This window comes from Clarias gariepinus, chromosome 25, assembly GCF_024256425.1.
Source record: "Clarias gariepinus isolate MV-2021 ecotype Netherlands chromosome 25, CGAR_prim_01v2, whole genome shotgun sequence".
Taxonomy (NCBI): Eukaryota; Metazoa; Chordata; class Actinopteri; order Siluriformes; family Clariidae; genus Clarias; species Clarias gariepinus.
In genome coordinates this window covers 16097665-16112817 of record NC_071124.1, presented here as the reverse complement: position 1 = coordinate 16112817, position 15153 = coordinate 16097665, and the positions used below count along the sequence as shown (strand labels likewise).

Here is a 15153-nt window from a genome sequence, read left to right as displayed (position 1 = left end):
ATGCAGCCTTTAGGAATAGTTCTCCAGGCTTTCTGAAGGACTTCCTATGTTCTCTTTTTTGACAAGTTTTTGTTCCTCGTTTTCAGTGGAATATTTTTTGTTTGTTAGGCCACAAAGTGACCTATGAAGTATTAAAGCTTTAGAAAATCTTAAAGCTTGAACCAGTGAGAAACAGGTGCAGATAATGACAGATGATCAGTATACTGGTGATGCTGAATGCTGAGTGATTGGAACAGACGAGAGGGGAAATGAGGTCGCTGCTGAGGTTGTTACATAAAAGAACCAATTTTTAGGCACTTTGCAGTCTGTCGCAGTAAAACATTCGCCCACATTTATTTAATTTAAATAACATTTTTATTTAAAATGAAGGAATGAGGGGTGGCTCAAGACTTTTGCACAGTACTATATCTCATTATTAACTTTTAAAACATTTTGATATACAAGTCTTGAAAGTAACTCCTAGAATATATAAAACTGACTCATTTTTAAGGATCAAAAAAGGTAAACAATCTATTAAGCCGCTAATGGAAACACCAAAACAGATCCATTGTATGGCAGTATTGCAACTCACAGTTTCTATGTGTTTTGGATTTTATATAATTATATAAGGTCTAGAACGACTTTTAAAACGTATATACTGTACTGCACCTTTAAAAATGACACTTTATTAATTTAACATAAAAATACTGATTGATCTGATTTTTCTTTAGTGTGATTCCTTTATATCCTACAGGCTGCAATTACATTAAGGGGTGGAGCTTATTTCTGGGTCAGAAAATGATAATTCTAAACCTAAAATAAAAAAAACAAACAAACAAAAACTAGCCAGATCAGTTGCATGGCAGTTTTTTTAATCACAGTTTTCTTTTTTCTAGAATGTCTTTGATATAACATAATTATTTTAGGTCCAGAAACACAGTTTGAAAATGACATACTGCACCTTTAAGAGGATTGTTGCAAGACAGTTTATAAAAAAAAAAATGACTAATGTGATTTTCCTAGGTTTTTCTTTTAATAAAAAATAGAAAGTTCAGATAAAAAAAAAATAAGATTATATGTTCTGTCACTGTTCTCTCCATGTGATTTCATTTTCCATACCAGGTCACCACAATGCCAATGGAAAAACCATCTACCATGGCCCATTCAGTAGCTGTATATTCTCCTGTGTGTAGTCGCGTGTGACTGTTTCATGAAAACATGTAAAGCTTCTGTGCAAATGCAGCATCATGAATGGAACTGCAGGTTCATGATATTCTGACCTATCAGTGATCTGTCTCACGTCCTCAAGATTCCCTTTTCCTTATTATTTTATTTGAAACTTGTTCAAACTGCATTTATAATGCACTCCCTTAATCATCCATGGTCATGTTGCACGTGTGTGTGTTCGTATCTGCGAACAATCTGCAAGCTAGCAATCCTTCCAGATGCATGCCATCTTGAAGCAAACTTGGTTTGTGCGTGTGTGAGCATACATTGTACTTTCACAGTTTGCACTTTCACAGGTGCTGCATGTGACAGTGTTTATATTTGTGTAGATTCCTGTGTGTGTGGGTGTGTGGTCGCACTCTCCCTAACCCCAGCCATATGGCTCCAATATCACGCATCTTTAAAGAATTAACCTTTAAAGAGTAGAACGAACCATGAATGCACCAGAGTGAATCCTCCCTCAAGAAGCAGGACACTGAAAATGCAGGTGTTTTTTGTGCGCCTGGGCGTATGTGTGTTTTTCAGCGAAGCGTGCTTGATTTTTAAACTTTTCGGTAAATGCACGGGAATTACATATGCATTATGCAGATTATCCATATGTTCAGAAATCTCACACTGTTCTGCATGAGTGTACTCCAGGAATTATTAAAAGAAAAAGTTACATCTTAACCTTTTGTGCAAATGTTTGTAGCATATGTACAAATACCACAAAGAATAATTTTAGAATAATTTATGAAACAAAACACATTACTCTACTGTATACAGACTTACAATAAGAGTGTAATGGCAGTTGTTGAACTCTAATGATGAGCAATCTGCACAGACTTTAAATTTAAAACAACTGATACTATTACAGGAAAGATTTAAGATAGACCAAAACTGTACTTATGGAGAAAAAAAAGGAATTCCTCCTTAATTTACTTATAACAAATTCCCGCCTGTCTTCCCCACATCAAGCAACAGTTTCGGGTGGTCCTTCCGGCAGACGTGACACCCAGCCGACTGAACTGCTGCTCACATGCAGGGAAGAGATCTACCTGATGCCATCTGCCTGCGTGGCTCACAGACCCCTATGATCGGCTATGATTAATGTCGGAGTGCAAATATGACACCCCCTCCCCCTTGAGAGCATGGCCAATTTGCTCCCTAGGACTCCTGGCTATGGATTTGAACTTGCGACCTCCAGATGGCAGGCCAAACTCTCTCCCTTTGCGCCACTCAGAAGCCCATGTCCCTATGTAACTGCCCCCGACTGTAAAACCAGATTCTAGTTATTTATACTTTCCTAATTGTTTAGTTGCATCCGTGCATCATCAAACAACACTGATTGTACTGGTAACACTAACAGGCGTCTCATCAACTACCCTTAGACTTCTATCATAAGTAGGTGTTGAGTAAAATGATTCAGTCTCTTTATTCTTATCAGTGGCACTTGCACATATGCAATAAGTATATATTAGTTTGATTTTGCTTTTTTACTTTGTATAATTATCTAATTCACAATGCCCCCTTTCCGCTCCTGTGCTGATGAAGCGTACAGTACGTATGCGACTAACTGTTCAAAGCATGTAAATTTTGACCTTTTTCTCAAACAAATGTCTTTTTATGACAAAAGAAAATACGGAGCCTATTAATGAGAACAAACATGGAACAAAGCAACCAACAAAATGGGTTATAATACAGTACAGGCTGAAGAGTCTCTGGAACACTCAATATTTAATGACATCTTGTGCCGGGTAATCCAATCAGCGGTCCTCATTTGGCACAATCTTTCTCAGCTCCGTTGCTTATTTGTCCCTCTCTTCCCCTAAGGAGATGAAGAGAGTTTAATTTCGTCTCTTCTTCTCTCAGACGCTGCTTAGAGAAACGCAGCGCACAGCGAATGCGTCTATATAGTCTATATATTCTTCATATGAACCTTCAGCTGAAGGTCAGCACTGCTTTTTCTTTAGTACCGCTTTGTTTGTCCACAGTCCAGGTCGGAGCAGGTAATTCACTGTACAACTGTACACGGAAACGTACAACATTTAAGAACACTTTCAGAGGGTTTCTTTCCTCTGCTTGAGAAAAAAAGAATTGCTTTAAATTCTGCACTTCCATTTTTTTTTACCCCTCTCTGTGTCATCTCGCTCAATCTTCCATGCTCTGTCTTTCCCTTTCTGTCCCTCTGTAGAGTAGCCTTACAGAAAATCTGAGTTAGCGGATGAACCAGGATCATCCTCTCTCCCGTATTTTCCACTCTGAAAACAAGCACGCTTGCATGTGCAGTCAAGGAGATGCACTGCTCTTGACTTCTTGTATATGTCCTGCCAGCGTGAATACTGCTGATGTGTGGCACTGCATCGTGGGTCAGGAGCGGTGATGCTACTTAAGTGAGTTCAACACTGTAAAACAAAAAGCAATTTATAAAACCGAAGAAAATGGGATAGGCTGAGGTATACGCCACGGCTAGACTGCAGCGGGAATCGATGCCTCTGCGCTGTCTCTGCCGACCCTCACTGAAAATGTTTTATTACAAGCAGCAGCTCAGAAATCCCCAGTGAACGAGAACACGCCAGCACATTCTCTAAATGATGAGCGGGAGAGAGAGAGAGCGTGTGTGTGTTTGGGAATAGATATGGACGTCATTAGCGCTGCTGCAGTCACAAATGTTGCTGTTCTCTTGGTTCTGATGAAGGACTTGCTGTTTGTGTTAAGACAACCAGCAAGACTGCGCGGGTGGACTGAGGAAGCTGTGTGTGCATGTGTGTGTGTGCGCGTGCGTGTGAGCTTGCACTCCTCTGTGGGAACTTCTGCTATGAGGAAGAGAGAAGGCCATTTCCAGTGATTGATCTTAGCATGACTAAGGGATCCAGACAAGATCGAAAAAGGAGCTCTGAAAGAGAGGAGAGACAGCAAGAAAAATGAAGGAAAAAAAAAGAAAGATGTTGGCCAGTTCCTGCTGGCACTGCAGTAGCTCTGAAGCTTTACACTCTGCATGTTTTCTACTGCACTGCTTCCTTCTTTTTCACAGATCTTTTCTTTTCTGTTTTCTTCACTGCCCTGAAGGAGCACGCTCGTTGCCTCCCTTGCCCAGCAGGTGGCTGAAATCTGCCAGGTCCATGAGGCCACGTGAGCCGTGCAGGACGGTGCGGGCCAGGCTGGGTGGATGTCCTGCGCCTGTGGCGTAGCGGTGTCCCGGGGTCGGCACGGCATGGAAGACGTAGTTCTCATGGGTCCAGCGTAGAGCCTCGCCGGTGTACTCCATCTGTGTGCTGGGCGCGGACACCACCCGCCTCCTGTCAGGCGAGTCCTGAGGCGTCATTGGGTAGTTGTAGTCACCCGCTGATTTGCGCAGCAGAGTACCTGGGCGTGTGCCATGCTCACGGTACTTGGAGAGAGAAACATAGCGCTGTCGCTCCATGACCTCTTCATGACGCCTGTCACTAAGGAGCTTAGAGCTGAGGAAGATGGCAGAGGGTGGTGGAGGAGGACACTGGGTGCCTACCGAGTTCAGGTAGGTCTGGCTCTGGTCCCAGCCAGAGCCTGAGTCGGAGAGGCGGAGCGATGGAGCAGGGCGTTTCTGCTGCAGCGGAGTCTGCTCAGGTGTAGGCAGCAGTCCTGGGTCCAGATCCGCTGCCTTCGTCCACCCGTTGGGCATCACGAACAGCGTTTCGCCTTGTGGGCGTGGCCGATCCGTTACGCTCAGCACTGAGCCGCTGGTGCTTGGCCCCAGCATGCTGCACTCCTTTTCACTCTTGCGCTGGCTACCCGAGGAAGAAGTTTCACTTCTAGAGCAATGACGGTGCTTCTGGCTCATAATCCAGCACACGGCCAAGCCAGAGAGCGCCGCCCCAGTGGAGAACGCGGAAACAGCTGCTACCACCAGCAGGTTTAGAGTAACCAGGCTCTCTGGCTCGTCTGTGAAACTCTCATGTAGCAGACCTGCAGAGGGGGAAGCAGAGAAGAGAAACAAATGCAGAAATATTATTTAGACAAAGTTTAAACTGCTAATAAAATATCTATTTCCATTATACTCATATTTTATATTTATATTGATCTATCTATGTATGTATAATTTGAGGATGTTTTAAGTCTAGGAAAATTAATCGCTAAGCGTGAAGAGAATATAAATTTAAAATTCAAATTTGTTACAAAAATGATTTCCCTAAGACCACTGGTATGACCTGTATCGACATGTTACATGACAATAACATTTCCTCAGAGGCAAATATACAATGCATAGACACATTTGTCATTAACTATAAGTATTTCTTGATAAAAAGAGAGGTTAGAGAAGGGTAAGTGCAGGTTTCACAGATTTTATGAAAATGCCAGCATGAGAGGAGCTTTAACAAAATACTGACTTACTTAACCTTTAGCAGATTACCAATTAAAACGCAATCAACCATGAGTACTATTGACTTAGCAATCTTACCGCTTTATTAAGACAGCCGCAATACAAACTCCATCTATCAAATGACCTGAAATTTCTATTCAGGTGATCAGCGTAACAGAGACAAGCATTATGCAGAAGCATGTCAGTGTAATCATGGGGAGAATGCATTACCCAAGACATTTCCCATTTCACAGTCTGGATTAGAGCCTTGAAAAATAAGCGCTTGATCTTATATTGTTATTTGGTCTAAAACTAAACACACTAATGCAAATCTTACCATCCATGCACAGTAAGGAAAATTTGTCTTGTTGTTGAAATGATCATTTCTTAGATCTATAAAAAAATTAATAGAAATGACCAACACTTGTGTGTACTGTACTGTATGTTCACAATACTGTAGAAATAAACTGAAATGTGATGAGGCAGCTTTAAATCTATATTAATTGATTCCAGGTTCTTTTTCATTTCCTTTGTCCTTGCTCTCTCTCTCTCTCTTTCTCTCTGTCTCTCTGGCATTTCCTGTAATCTCTCCTCTTTGCTGTCCTGTGGGATGTCCTTGATTTTTGCCACCATTTTCTCAATCTCCTATCTGTTATCTCTTCTCCTCCCCGTGCTCAGTCCTGCTACTGCTATACCCTGAGTGAGTGTGTGTGTGTGTGTGTGCACACTCCGGGTTGACGTGCTTAGAAATGAGAAGCTATACGGCACGGCTGAGTTTCTATTCTGAATCCCATTATCGCACATCCTGCCTGCCAATGGCTTTTGACTTCTGCCCTGCCGCAGCATGCACCTGTTATCGATTTGAAGAACCCATAAAACCAATAAACCTTCGAAAAAAATGGTATTTTGTGAGGAGTATATAAAATATAGCTACAGTTTGAAAGAAAATTGTCATAAAGTTAGTGCAATGAAAGAACACACAGACACCCCCACACACACACACACACATAGCACAATCAACAAAATGGATGGCGGAGGGAAAGAGGTAAATATGAAAAATTTCAGGGCGTGCATAATGGTGCAATGAAACGTTCCTGCTGTTGAATGAACTCTAAATTAATTCCAGTCAGCCACAAATAAACGCTTTCATTCAACAGGAGAGAGTTATCTGTGGATGATTCTGGGTCTATATTATCTCTTCACACTCCTGTCTCTTTGTTGCTGTCTCTTGCCGTTCTCAAGTACCTTCAACTATCATCACCTTCCTCTTCACCTCAGTCGGAGGCCTCACTTCACAATATAGCTCTTTAGGGAGCAGCTAAAGCACACGAAGAGTCAACAGAGCATTACATAAAACTCCATCAGTCACTCTTATTGTCATTCTGTCCTGCTTACAGACCTCTCACTAAGTCAGTATAAACGTCGCTCGTGGTAGTGCATCACATGGTTATCAAAGAATGAAAGGACACGAGTTTTCAAGAGCCCCAAGGTTTTTTTTTTCTCCTTTTAACAAAATGAACCAATGAGAAGAAAAACAGCATTGAAAAACTGAAAGGACACATCCACTTACGATAACACAGTCAGCTGTGAAAGCTAAAACCTCGATCCTGCTGCATCTGCTCTTAAAGCCTAAAACCTAAAACCCGCTTTCTGACATCAGTCGACACCTAGAACCGCACTCAAGAGAATTACATCTCGATCCTCAGCCCGAATTCGAGGTCATGGACACAGCGACTCTTTGAAGTAAGGCTGCTCTTTGATGTGCGGAGGCCATAAGAAAAGCTCTGTGGGCTGAGCCGCCACTGTATCTTCTATATCATGACGCTTTAATGGCAGTGCAGGCTCCACATCGTCCCCGTAAATCAGCCTACATAGGCACAGAGGTGTGCACTCGCAGGCCGCTGCGCTCCTGTGTCTGTCAGAGCCTCCAGGATGGAAGCAAGACCGATGTGCGTTAGCTCTAGGTCATGGACGCGAAGCTCATTCCTCTACCATTGCTTATGTTTGGACTCAAATGAGAAATGTGTTATTTTTTTTCTGCTAGAAGGGGTTTAAGATAAATATTTCATTTTCATATAAGATATTGTTTGCTGCTTGTCCTTTTCCTTCACAGTGTCAAGATTTATTATGAAGTACAAGGTTCTTCTCAGTCATAATAGATACGCTCCTACCATTATGCAGACACAATCGCTTTGGGCCCTAACAGCACTAGGACCTCTCAAAGTAATAACATATTCTCTCCAATTATATTTTCCACATTTAAAATGAAAATGACTTCTGGAGAAAACCTGATTACATTCTAAAAATAATGGCTTTTCAACCCTGACTTCTTTCATTTTATGAGCATTGGGCTATTAGACCTAATATTATGTCAGTGCAATATTGGTCCATTATTTCTCTTCCTGTGGAAGCAGTGTCGCTGAGGTACAGCTGTCTGATAAAATTAAGAGGCTTAAACGAATGCAAGAAAATGAAATGAAGTGCATTTGTTAAATGCTACAGGGAGCTGGCAATCCAGATCTTGTGTTAAACATTTAGGGTCGTTAAGCTATATTTCACAGCTCAGGTCTTTACGAATCAAACTCTATTTATTCACAGATTCAGGGAAAAAAAAAAGTACTTATAAATAAAAAATACACTTAATATGTAAGGAATAAAACACAGCGGGAGCATGCCTTTGTATGAAAATCAATAAGGGTGATGCGTGTGTACTATAGCTCTCATGAGGGGGTTTGATGTAGGACGCATGTGCAGACTATTATAATTAGAGCATTTTACTAAATATACAGTACAGGTATATGCACTATATGGATTACATTAGGATTGTAATGTGTAGGGTGTTCCATATACGTTTTATCAACTTAGACAATATCATACACAGTACAACCTTAGATTGCGAGTAACGGGGTTTGCGAGTGTATTGCAAGACGAGCAAAGATTTTTAATAAATTTTGACGAGGAAGTCTTGGTTTACAAGTACCGAGTATTCATGTATCACGCATGCACTTTTTGTTTTCATGCCCAGCATCACGTGATTACAACTGAGCCAATGCTTTTGCTGTCTCTTGCGCTGCGGTATTGTATTAGAGAGGTTAAAGATCCTTTTTTTCTCCCTTTCTGTTTCAGCCTGTCGTTATGTGTGTGCGTGCGCATAATTTGACACTGTGCCCCTTCACACACACCTGTCTTTACACCCCCATCTCCTATTGGCTTTACACACACACACACACACACACACACTCTCTCTCTCTCTCTCCCTCTCTCTATTGGAAACACTGCTCTGGCGCGAATCTTTTTAAAGGTAAAGTGCAGGTTAATTTGTTTTATTTTTACTTTATATTTTGTATTAATTATTTATATGTACTTATTTTTTGGGGCTGTGAAACGAATAATTTGAGTTTCCATTATTTCTTATGGGAAAATTTGCTTTAATTTACGAGTGTTCCGGAATAAATTATGATCGTTACAGGTTCAACTGTAATTCATTTTATTTAATTTGAACTATGATCATGATCGAGAAAAATGGGTCACATCGACAAAGAAAATGCAAACAAAGAATTTCATGGTGGCAGCACGGTGTAGCACCGTCGCCTTGCACCTCCAGGGTCCAGGTTCGATTCTCGCCTTGCGGTTTGTGTGCATAGAGTTTGTATGTTCTCCTTGTGCTTGGTGGTTTTCCTCTCACGGCCCAAAGACATGCAGATTAGACTAAGTGGCATTTCCAAATTTCGCATTGTGAGTCTGTGCCCTTGCGTTGGGTTGGCACCCTGTCTAGGATGTACCCCTCTTAGTGCCCCAAGTCCCATGGGATAAACTCCAGGGCGCATATTTACAAATCTTCTTAGAATTCTTTCAGAAAGCTCCCATCTTAGCCTAAAATGTCCTAGCTGGGAGTCTTAGACTAAAAGTGATTTAGAAAACTTCTTAGAGCAACTTTGAGTAAGCAAAGTACAAAAACCGTTATCTTAGTGAGGTGGTGTGGTTGACCCCGTTGCTAGGGATGATGCAGCTATTTAAGGACTGTGATTGGTTGATGAAAAAATAACCTCTGACCTCTGCAAAGGTCTTGAAATACACTCTTTGTGAAAATAGAATACATGATATCATAATGTTTGTATAGACTAAATACTGTATATCAAAGTTAATTAAAACAGCCAAATGTTGAAAATATGTCTACTTTAGAAGCAACCAATTTTCACACAGTAGTTACTATATTAAAGTTCTTACATTTATTTACCATACTGATTTTATCATTACTTTTATTATACCATTTCAGATTGATGTGAGCAAAATGGCTGACCTTTTACCAATTTACATGATTGTATGTTTTAAGTTGCACTTTTGGAAATTATGTAGCGTACAATCCGGGAGAAATGTAAGGAAGTAAAACAACAAGAAAACCAAACTGGACAGAAAAGCAGTTTTTATCTTTTATCTTTATGTTCAGTATTTGGAGAATATTTCTTCTTTCCACCATTTTTCCCTCTGCTATAGAAACTCTTAAGCCTCTTAAAAGTCCTCCTCTCCACAACAATTTTTACCTTAGGAGCTGTGTTTAGGGCTAAGATGTTTCGTGAATCATTTTTATCTTAACTAAGATTTAATCCTAAATTTAAGGGAAAATTCTAAGAAAATGTCATAATTCTAAGAATTTTTTAAGAATTTAATCACTAGGAGCAACTTTTAGGCTTAAGAAGCTTTGTGAATATGGGCCCAGGCTTCCTATGACCCTGTACAGGGTGAGTGGTACTGTATACAGTAGTGGTCCCCAACCACCATAGATAATTTGGTATTGGGCCATGCAGAAATAATTTAAAATATTTTTACTTTCTTTACACTTTATTGACTATTAGAGTTTGCAAAGTGTTTTATTTTGAAAAATTATTATATCATCTTCCATTTACTACCATCTGTACCTCTTTTTGTCCTGTACCTCTGTTTTAATGCCTGACAAAAGTAAGTTAATGTTACATGCTAACTTTAGCTAAAATTAGTAAAAAAAAATTAAAAAAAACTAACCATGGAAAGCTTGTTTGAAAAACAGAAAATACCCTGTGATGAGACAGCAAGTGAGACTTTCAAAAAGAAAGCTGGATTTAAAAGAAAATACCAAGTTTCTCCCTAAATTATGGGTTTATCGCAACAGGTGATTCACATGCTCTATGCCCTCTCTGTATTATAGATGCGGTCATGAAGGTATGTTTGAGGCAATTTCAACTCTGCTGACGTTCTGGATTAAAATCAGGCAGGAATATCCTGAAATTGCCACAAAGCTGCTGAAAACCCTGCTTCCATTTCCAATAACCTATTTTTTGTGAAAAAGCGTTGTCTGCAGTGACAGCAATGAAAATTAAATTACAGAGTAGACTGGACATCATGAATACACTATGGGTTTCATTGTCTCCCATGACTCTTAGATAGGACTGTCTCGTCATAGGGAAACAATCTCAGGGCTCACACAGATTCTGTTTTATGGGTTGTTGTATTTATTATTCACTTTATTATGCGGTGTTATGGGCACGCAGTGTTTAGTACTTAGAAAATTGTCTTGCATAAAACTGTCTGTGGTGCAAAAAATGTTGGAGAGACATTTTTAGCTAATAGTGAAGCTAATGCTAACAAACCCACAAAAGAGAGGTTACAGTAAGTCTAAAATACACATACAGTACGTCAACAATTGGGACAACAAACACAAGACCATTAACACACTGAAGTGCATTCTGGGAAATTAGGTCTGAAACCAAATGTCAACATAAAAGTCTACCAAAAAAAAAAAAAAACTGACAATGGCAAAGTGGATTATTTCCCACTAACAACACAAGCCAAAGTGTTTGATTATAGTTATACCACAACCATTTACTGACATAACCATTTTATTTAAAATAAAAACCTAATACTTTTGGTTGAATTTATAATTATGTTTTATTATGGTTGTGTTCATAAGCATCTCCCAAGCTGAAAAGTTTTAACTGAATGTAAATATGAATCTGATTTACAACTTATTAATCACATTTCTGTGGCAAATTTACACCAGAGATGATTTGCATTTTGTGACCCCCACAAATTGACATAAATGGCGAAGCTCTCTGAGAGGTGAAAGTGACAAAATGTTGAATACATGGTGAAAGGGAACAGAGCACCATGTTTTTCGTTACTGCAGCGAGTCAGCTACCACATGCTAACTCTACTCTTTAACACAACAACATTTGTTTAGTTGTAATTGAATGCAATTGTTTTATTTTAGGAAGTCAATATGGAAAATCTTTTTTTTAAGAAAAAAAAATGCATCCATGTGAACTATTGAACTAATAAGGCTGTATTTATTTAATAATATTAATTTAAAACTCAGTCTAAACTTTCGCCATAGAAACAGTGAGTTATGCTAATTAAACAATTTGAAGCATTTTAATTAAGATTAACACAAGTAATCTCCTTATATGTAAATAGAAAAGAAATTCTCACAGGAAACAAATGAATTTCTGAAGAAACCTTTTTTAGAATACCACTTTCCTGTTGTAAATGCTCCTGCTTTATCCACTTTAATAAATGAGACTCAGCAGTGTGGAATATCCATAAAACAAGTCCTTGTTATCATTTAAGAGCACCTATAAACCTTTCATCCATTACCAGCCTTGTTTTTTCTCTCTCTCTAACTTGAAGTTAGACAAAAATTGCAATGCGGCTTATAAGCATTACTGATAAACTGAAAAGCCTTGAAGACTAAAGTAAAGCTCTACTTCTTAGATTTTCTCCTTCTATTTATGCCAAATAAACATCTCCTCACAAGCACTTTTTTAATCAGTTTATGTGGAATGTCTATCATACAAATCACTTAGTACGCTGTAATTACAGAAATGATAACACGATCAGCACATTAATATAAATCCTGCATCTCACACTACTATCAAAATTGCCGTCATAAGAAATTAAACAATAATCTACCAATCAATAAAAGAACACGGAGAGTATTAAGGACCTGAATAATAACAACCAATGTTTGAATAATAATTAAGAAATAATAATAATTTTAAAAAAGAATGCTTAAATGCTGCATTAGTAAGTATTAAGGTAAGCAAGACCATAAAAGCCCACGTTTTCATTTTGTTTAACTTTAGGGATGTTCAGAAGACCAGCATTTATGACCATAAAACTTAATTTGTAACATAAGCTGCTGGGAATACATAGCTTTATGAATCTGCTATGCTATTTAGGAGTTTTTAAGAGGCAGATTTTAAAATCAATTCTAAATTAGGGAGTTAAATAACTACTTCTAAGGAAGGGTGCTCGTAAGGAGTGAGATTGCTCCTTGTTTAGCACCCTCATTTTGTAAATAAAGGCAAAGCAGCTGAATTAGAAAAAAAGCACTGCCACTTAATCCACATTTATGGATCTGTCTAAGACAGTATTCATTGTAGAATAGCTACAGTATAATGGAGCCATATTGTATAGCCTTAATAACCCGGTTCATTAACTTTTTGTTTATTTTGACACTGCTTTTTTTATTAAACAATAAATCCGCAAGCAGTGCTCAAAGACGTGTATCATTTTCTGGACTTGTGTACAATTATTTTTATAATTATAATTACTGACTCAATAAAACACCTTTTTATAATGTGTATTTGTATGATCTTTTTGTAAGGGTCAGGTCAAAATCTTGGGATCATGGCATAAAATGCTCTCACAGTCAGGTCTTATTTCTCAGGCAAATAAATTTCACCTAAGTTCATTATCTTTACCTCCTACAGAAACATTAAGAGTTTTATATGCAAGGCCAAGGGGGAGTACTGTTAAATGTACAAGGAGGCATTTTATCTGCATTTACTATTACTTACAATGCCACCTAAAGTAATAAAGGTAAAATAAGGTTTAACAATTTTAATTTTAAGAGCAGGTGTTTCAGCTTGCCAAGAATGAAGCAGGAAAGTTTCTGTCTTTCTGCTTCTTGCTGATTGCAGGAGTTGTCCCAACTGCTGAGAAGATTACCTCAGCTCTATAATCACCTCGGCAGGGCTAGCATGATAACCAGTTACGCCCTTCTGCTCAAGTGCCCTCAAAGCTCTGAAAAAGAAGCCCTGCTGGTGTTCTGTTCCACTTCTGGAACTCGTCTTGGAATGCTGAGACGATTCGGGAAGCTAAGATGGATTCAGAATTCACACTTCTGGAACCCAGACAAGGCCTGAGAGAAAAGCGTTGCTGAGCTTATATTTTTGAAAGCACATTCAAATGAAAATTTAGGCTTTATACTGTATATATTTAATAGGGGAAAAAAGCCATCTGCGTTTTTTTAAATTAAAAATAATGATGACAATGTCTTTGGTACATGGTAGATGTGTAACAGAATCTCACTATCAACATATGTTAAGCGTTCTATTTTTTCCATTTCACCTGCTTCCCTATCGTTTAAAAGGGTGATGAGATGTTCACTACAGTGGATCATTTGGTCCACATATTTGATATGGCACAGAATTTACACTAGACAATTTATCCTGGCTTGGGACCAATTGGGTTGCATGGACTTGTGCAATGCCCCAGTGGCAGGGGGTGGTTCCCTGACTGAATGTCCTCTTTAGCGCTCCAAAAGTAATCTATATTCAGATATAAACTCTAAGTGGGTGTGATCTAAACCTGACACTTGGTAGAAAGGCAGAAATGCCAGCACTTTTTTTTAATCCCACTTGCTCATATCTAACAACTCCCTTTTACTTGCTTGAAAATAAATTCCACTCACTCATATGTTTGCATCCTGATGCACACCTCTAGTCTCAAGCTTTTTATAAAAACTAATTAAAATGTTATCTGTTCATTCTGAATAGTATGAATCATGTCTAGTTCTATCTCTCATATATTTAGATGTACAATTACACAAAGCAGGTTTAAATGAACAGGTGCTTAATATTACTATGATGGAACACCATTACATCACAGTATACTTAAATTGTGATAAAGGTGGTCCAGCTTTGGTTGCAGCATGTAAAAAATGAATTAGCATTATATAAATATTGCTATGGAAACAGCATTTATTTTTTTCTAACTTTGTTTCGCAAGCTAATGCTAAATGGGAATAAATTTTTAAGCCATAAGAACTTGCTACTAAACTTTTATCATCATGTCTACTGTAGTTTGAACCATTCCAGTTTTACCAACACAGTATTAATGACATTTATTATAAATGAATGGTCACATCCAAAGGATCTAAGAAAAAAAAAAGTTTACAACATCCTCGTCCAAACAAAAGGTGCAGTTTTTTTATTAGCACCAAGAAAAATTAAAAGCGCAACATTGGTTAGAGCTGCGTACTGTTTTCCTCATAACCCGCCCTCTTCCCAAACTTAAAACAATTTTTCAACATGTCACGCTTTTTGTCTCTTCTTTGGTTGCACATTTTGTTAAATAGCTTTCTTTTAGGTAAAATGTGCAGAATTGGGCAAGAGGATAGTGGGAGGTATGACCTAGTGTGTTACGGTAAATTGGGTTGCTTTGATTCCTTTAAGGCTCCATTGCTTTCCCTGCTTCAATAGTCATTTAATTTTTTTTTATTAAAGCTTGCTGGGTTTTGAATATGAGCCACTAAGCATGTATGCTTTCTAAAAGAGTTAGCAGCTGGTTTAATCTATCACTATGCCACGACA

The 15153-nt window shown here is 38.6% G+C and overlaps 1 protein-coding gene across 1 annotated transcript in view; it reads right to left on the bottom strand.

Moving 5' to 3' along the window:
* Positions 1-1148: 1148 nt before the first annotated feature.
* The window catches only part of sema6ba (sema domain, transmembrane domain (TM), and cytoplasmic domain, (semaphorin) 6Ba), a 178718-nt gene continuing 164713 nt past the window's right edge, over positions 1149-15153 (bottom strand). Inside the window, exon 17 of the mRNA XM_053487257.1 lies at positions 1149-5130. Within this exon, the coding sequence (XP_053343232.1) occupies positions 4241-5130 (890 nt within the window). The 3' untranslated portion in view covers positions 1149-4240. The remainder of the gene's footprint in view (positions 5131-15153) is intronic.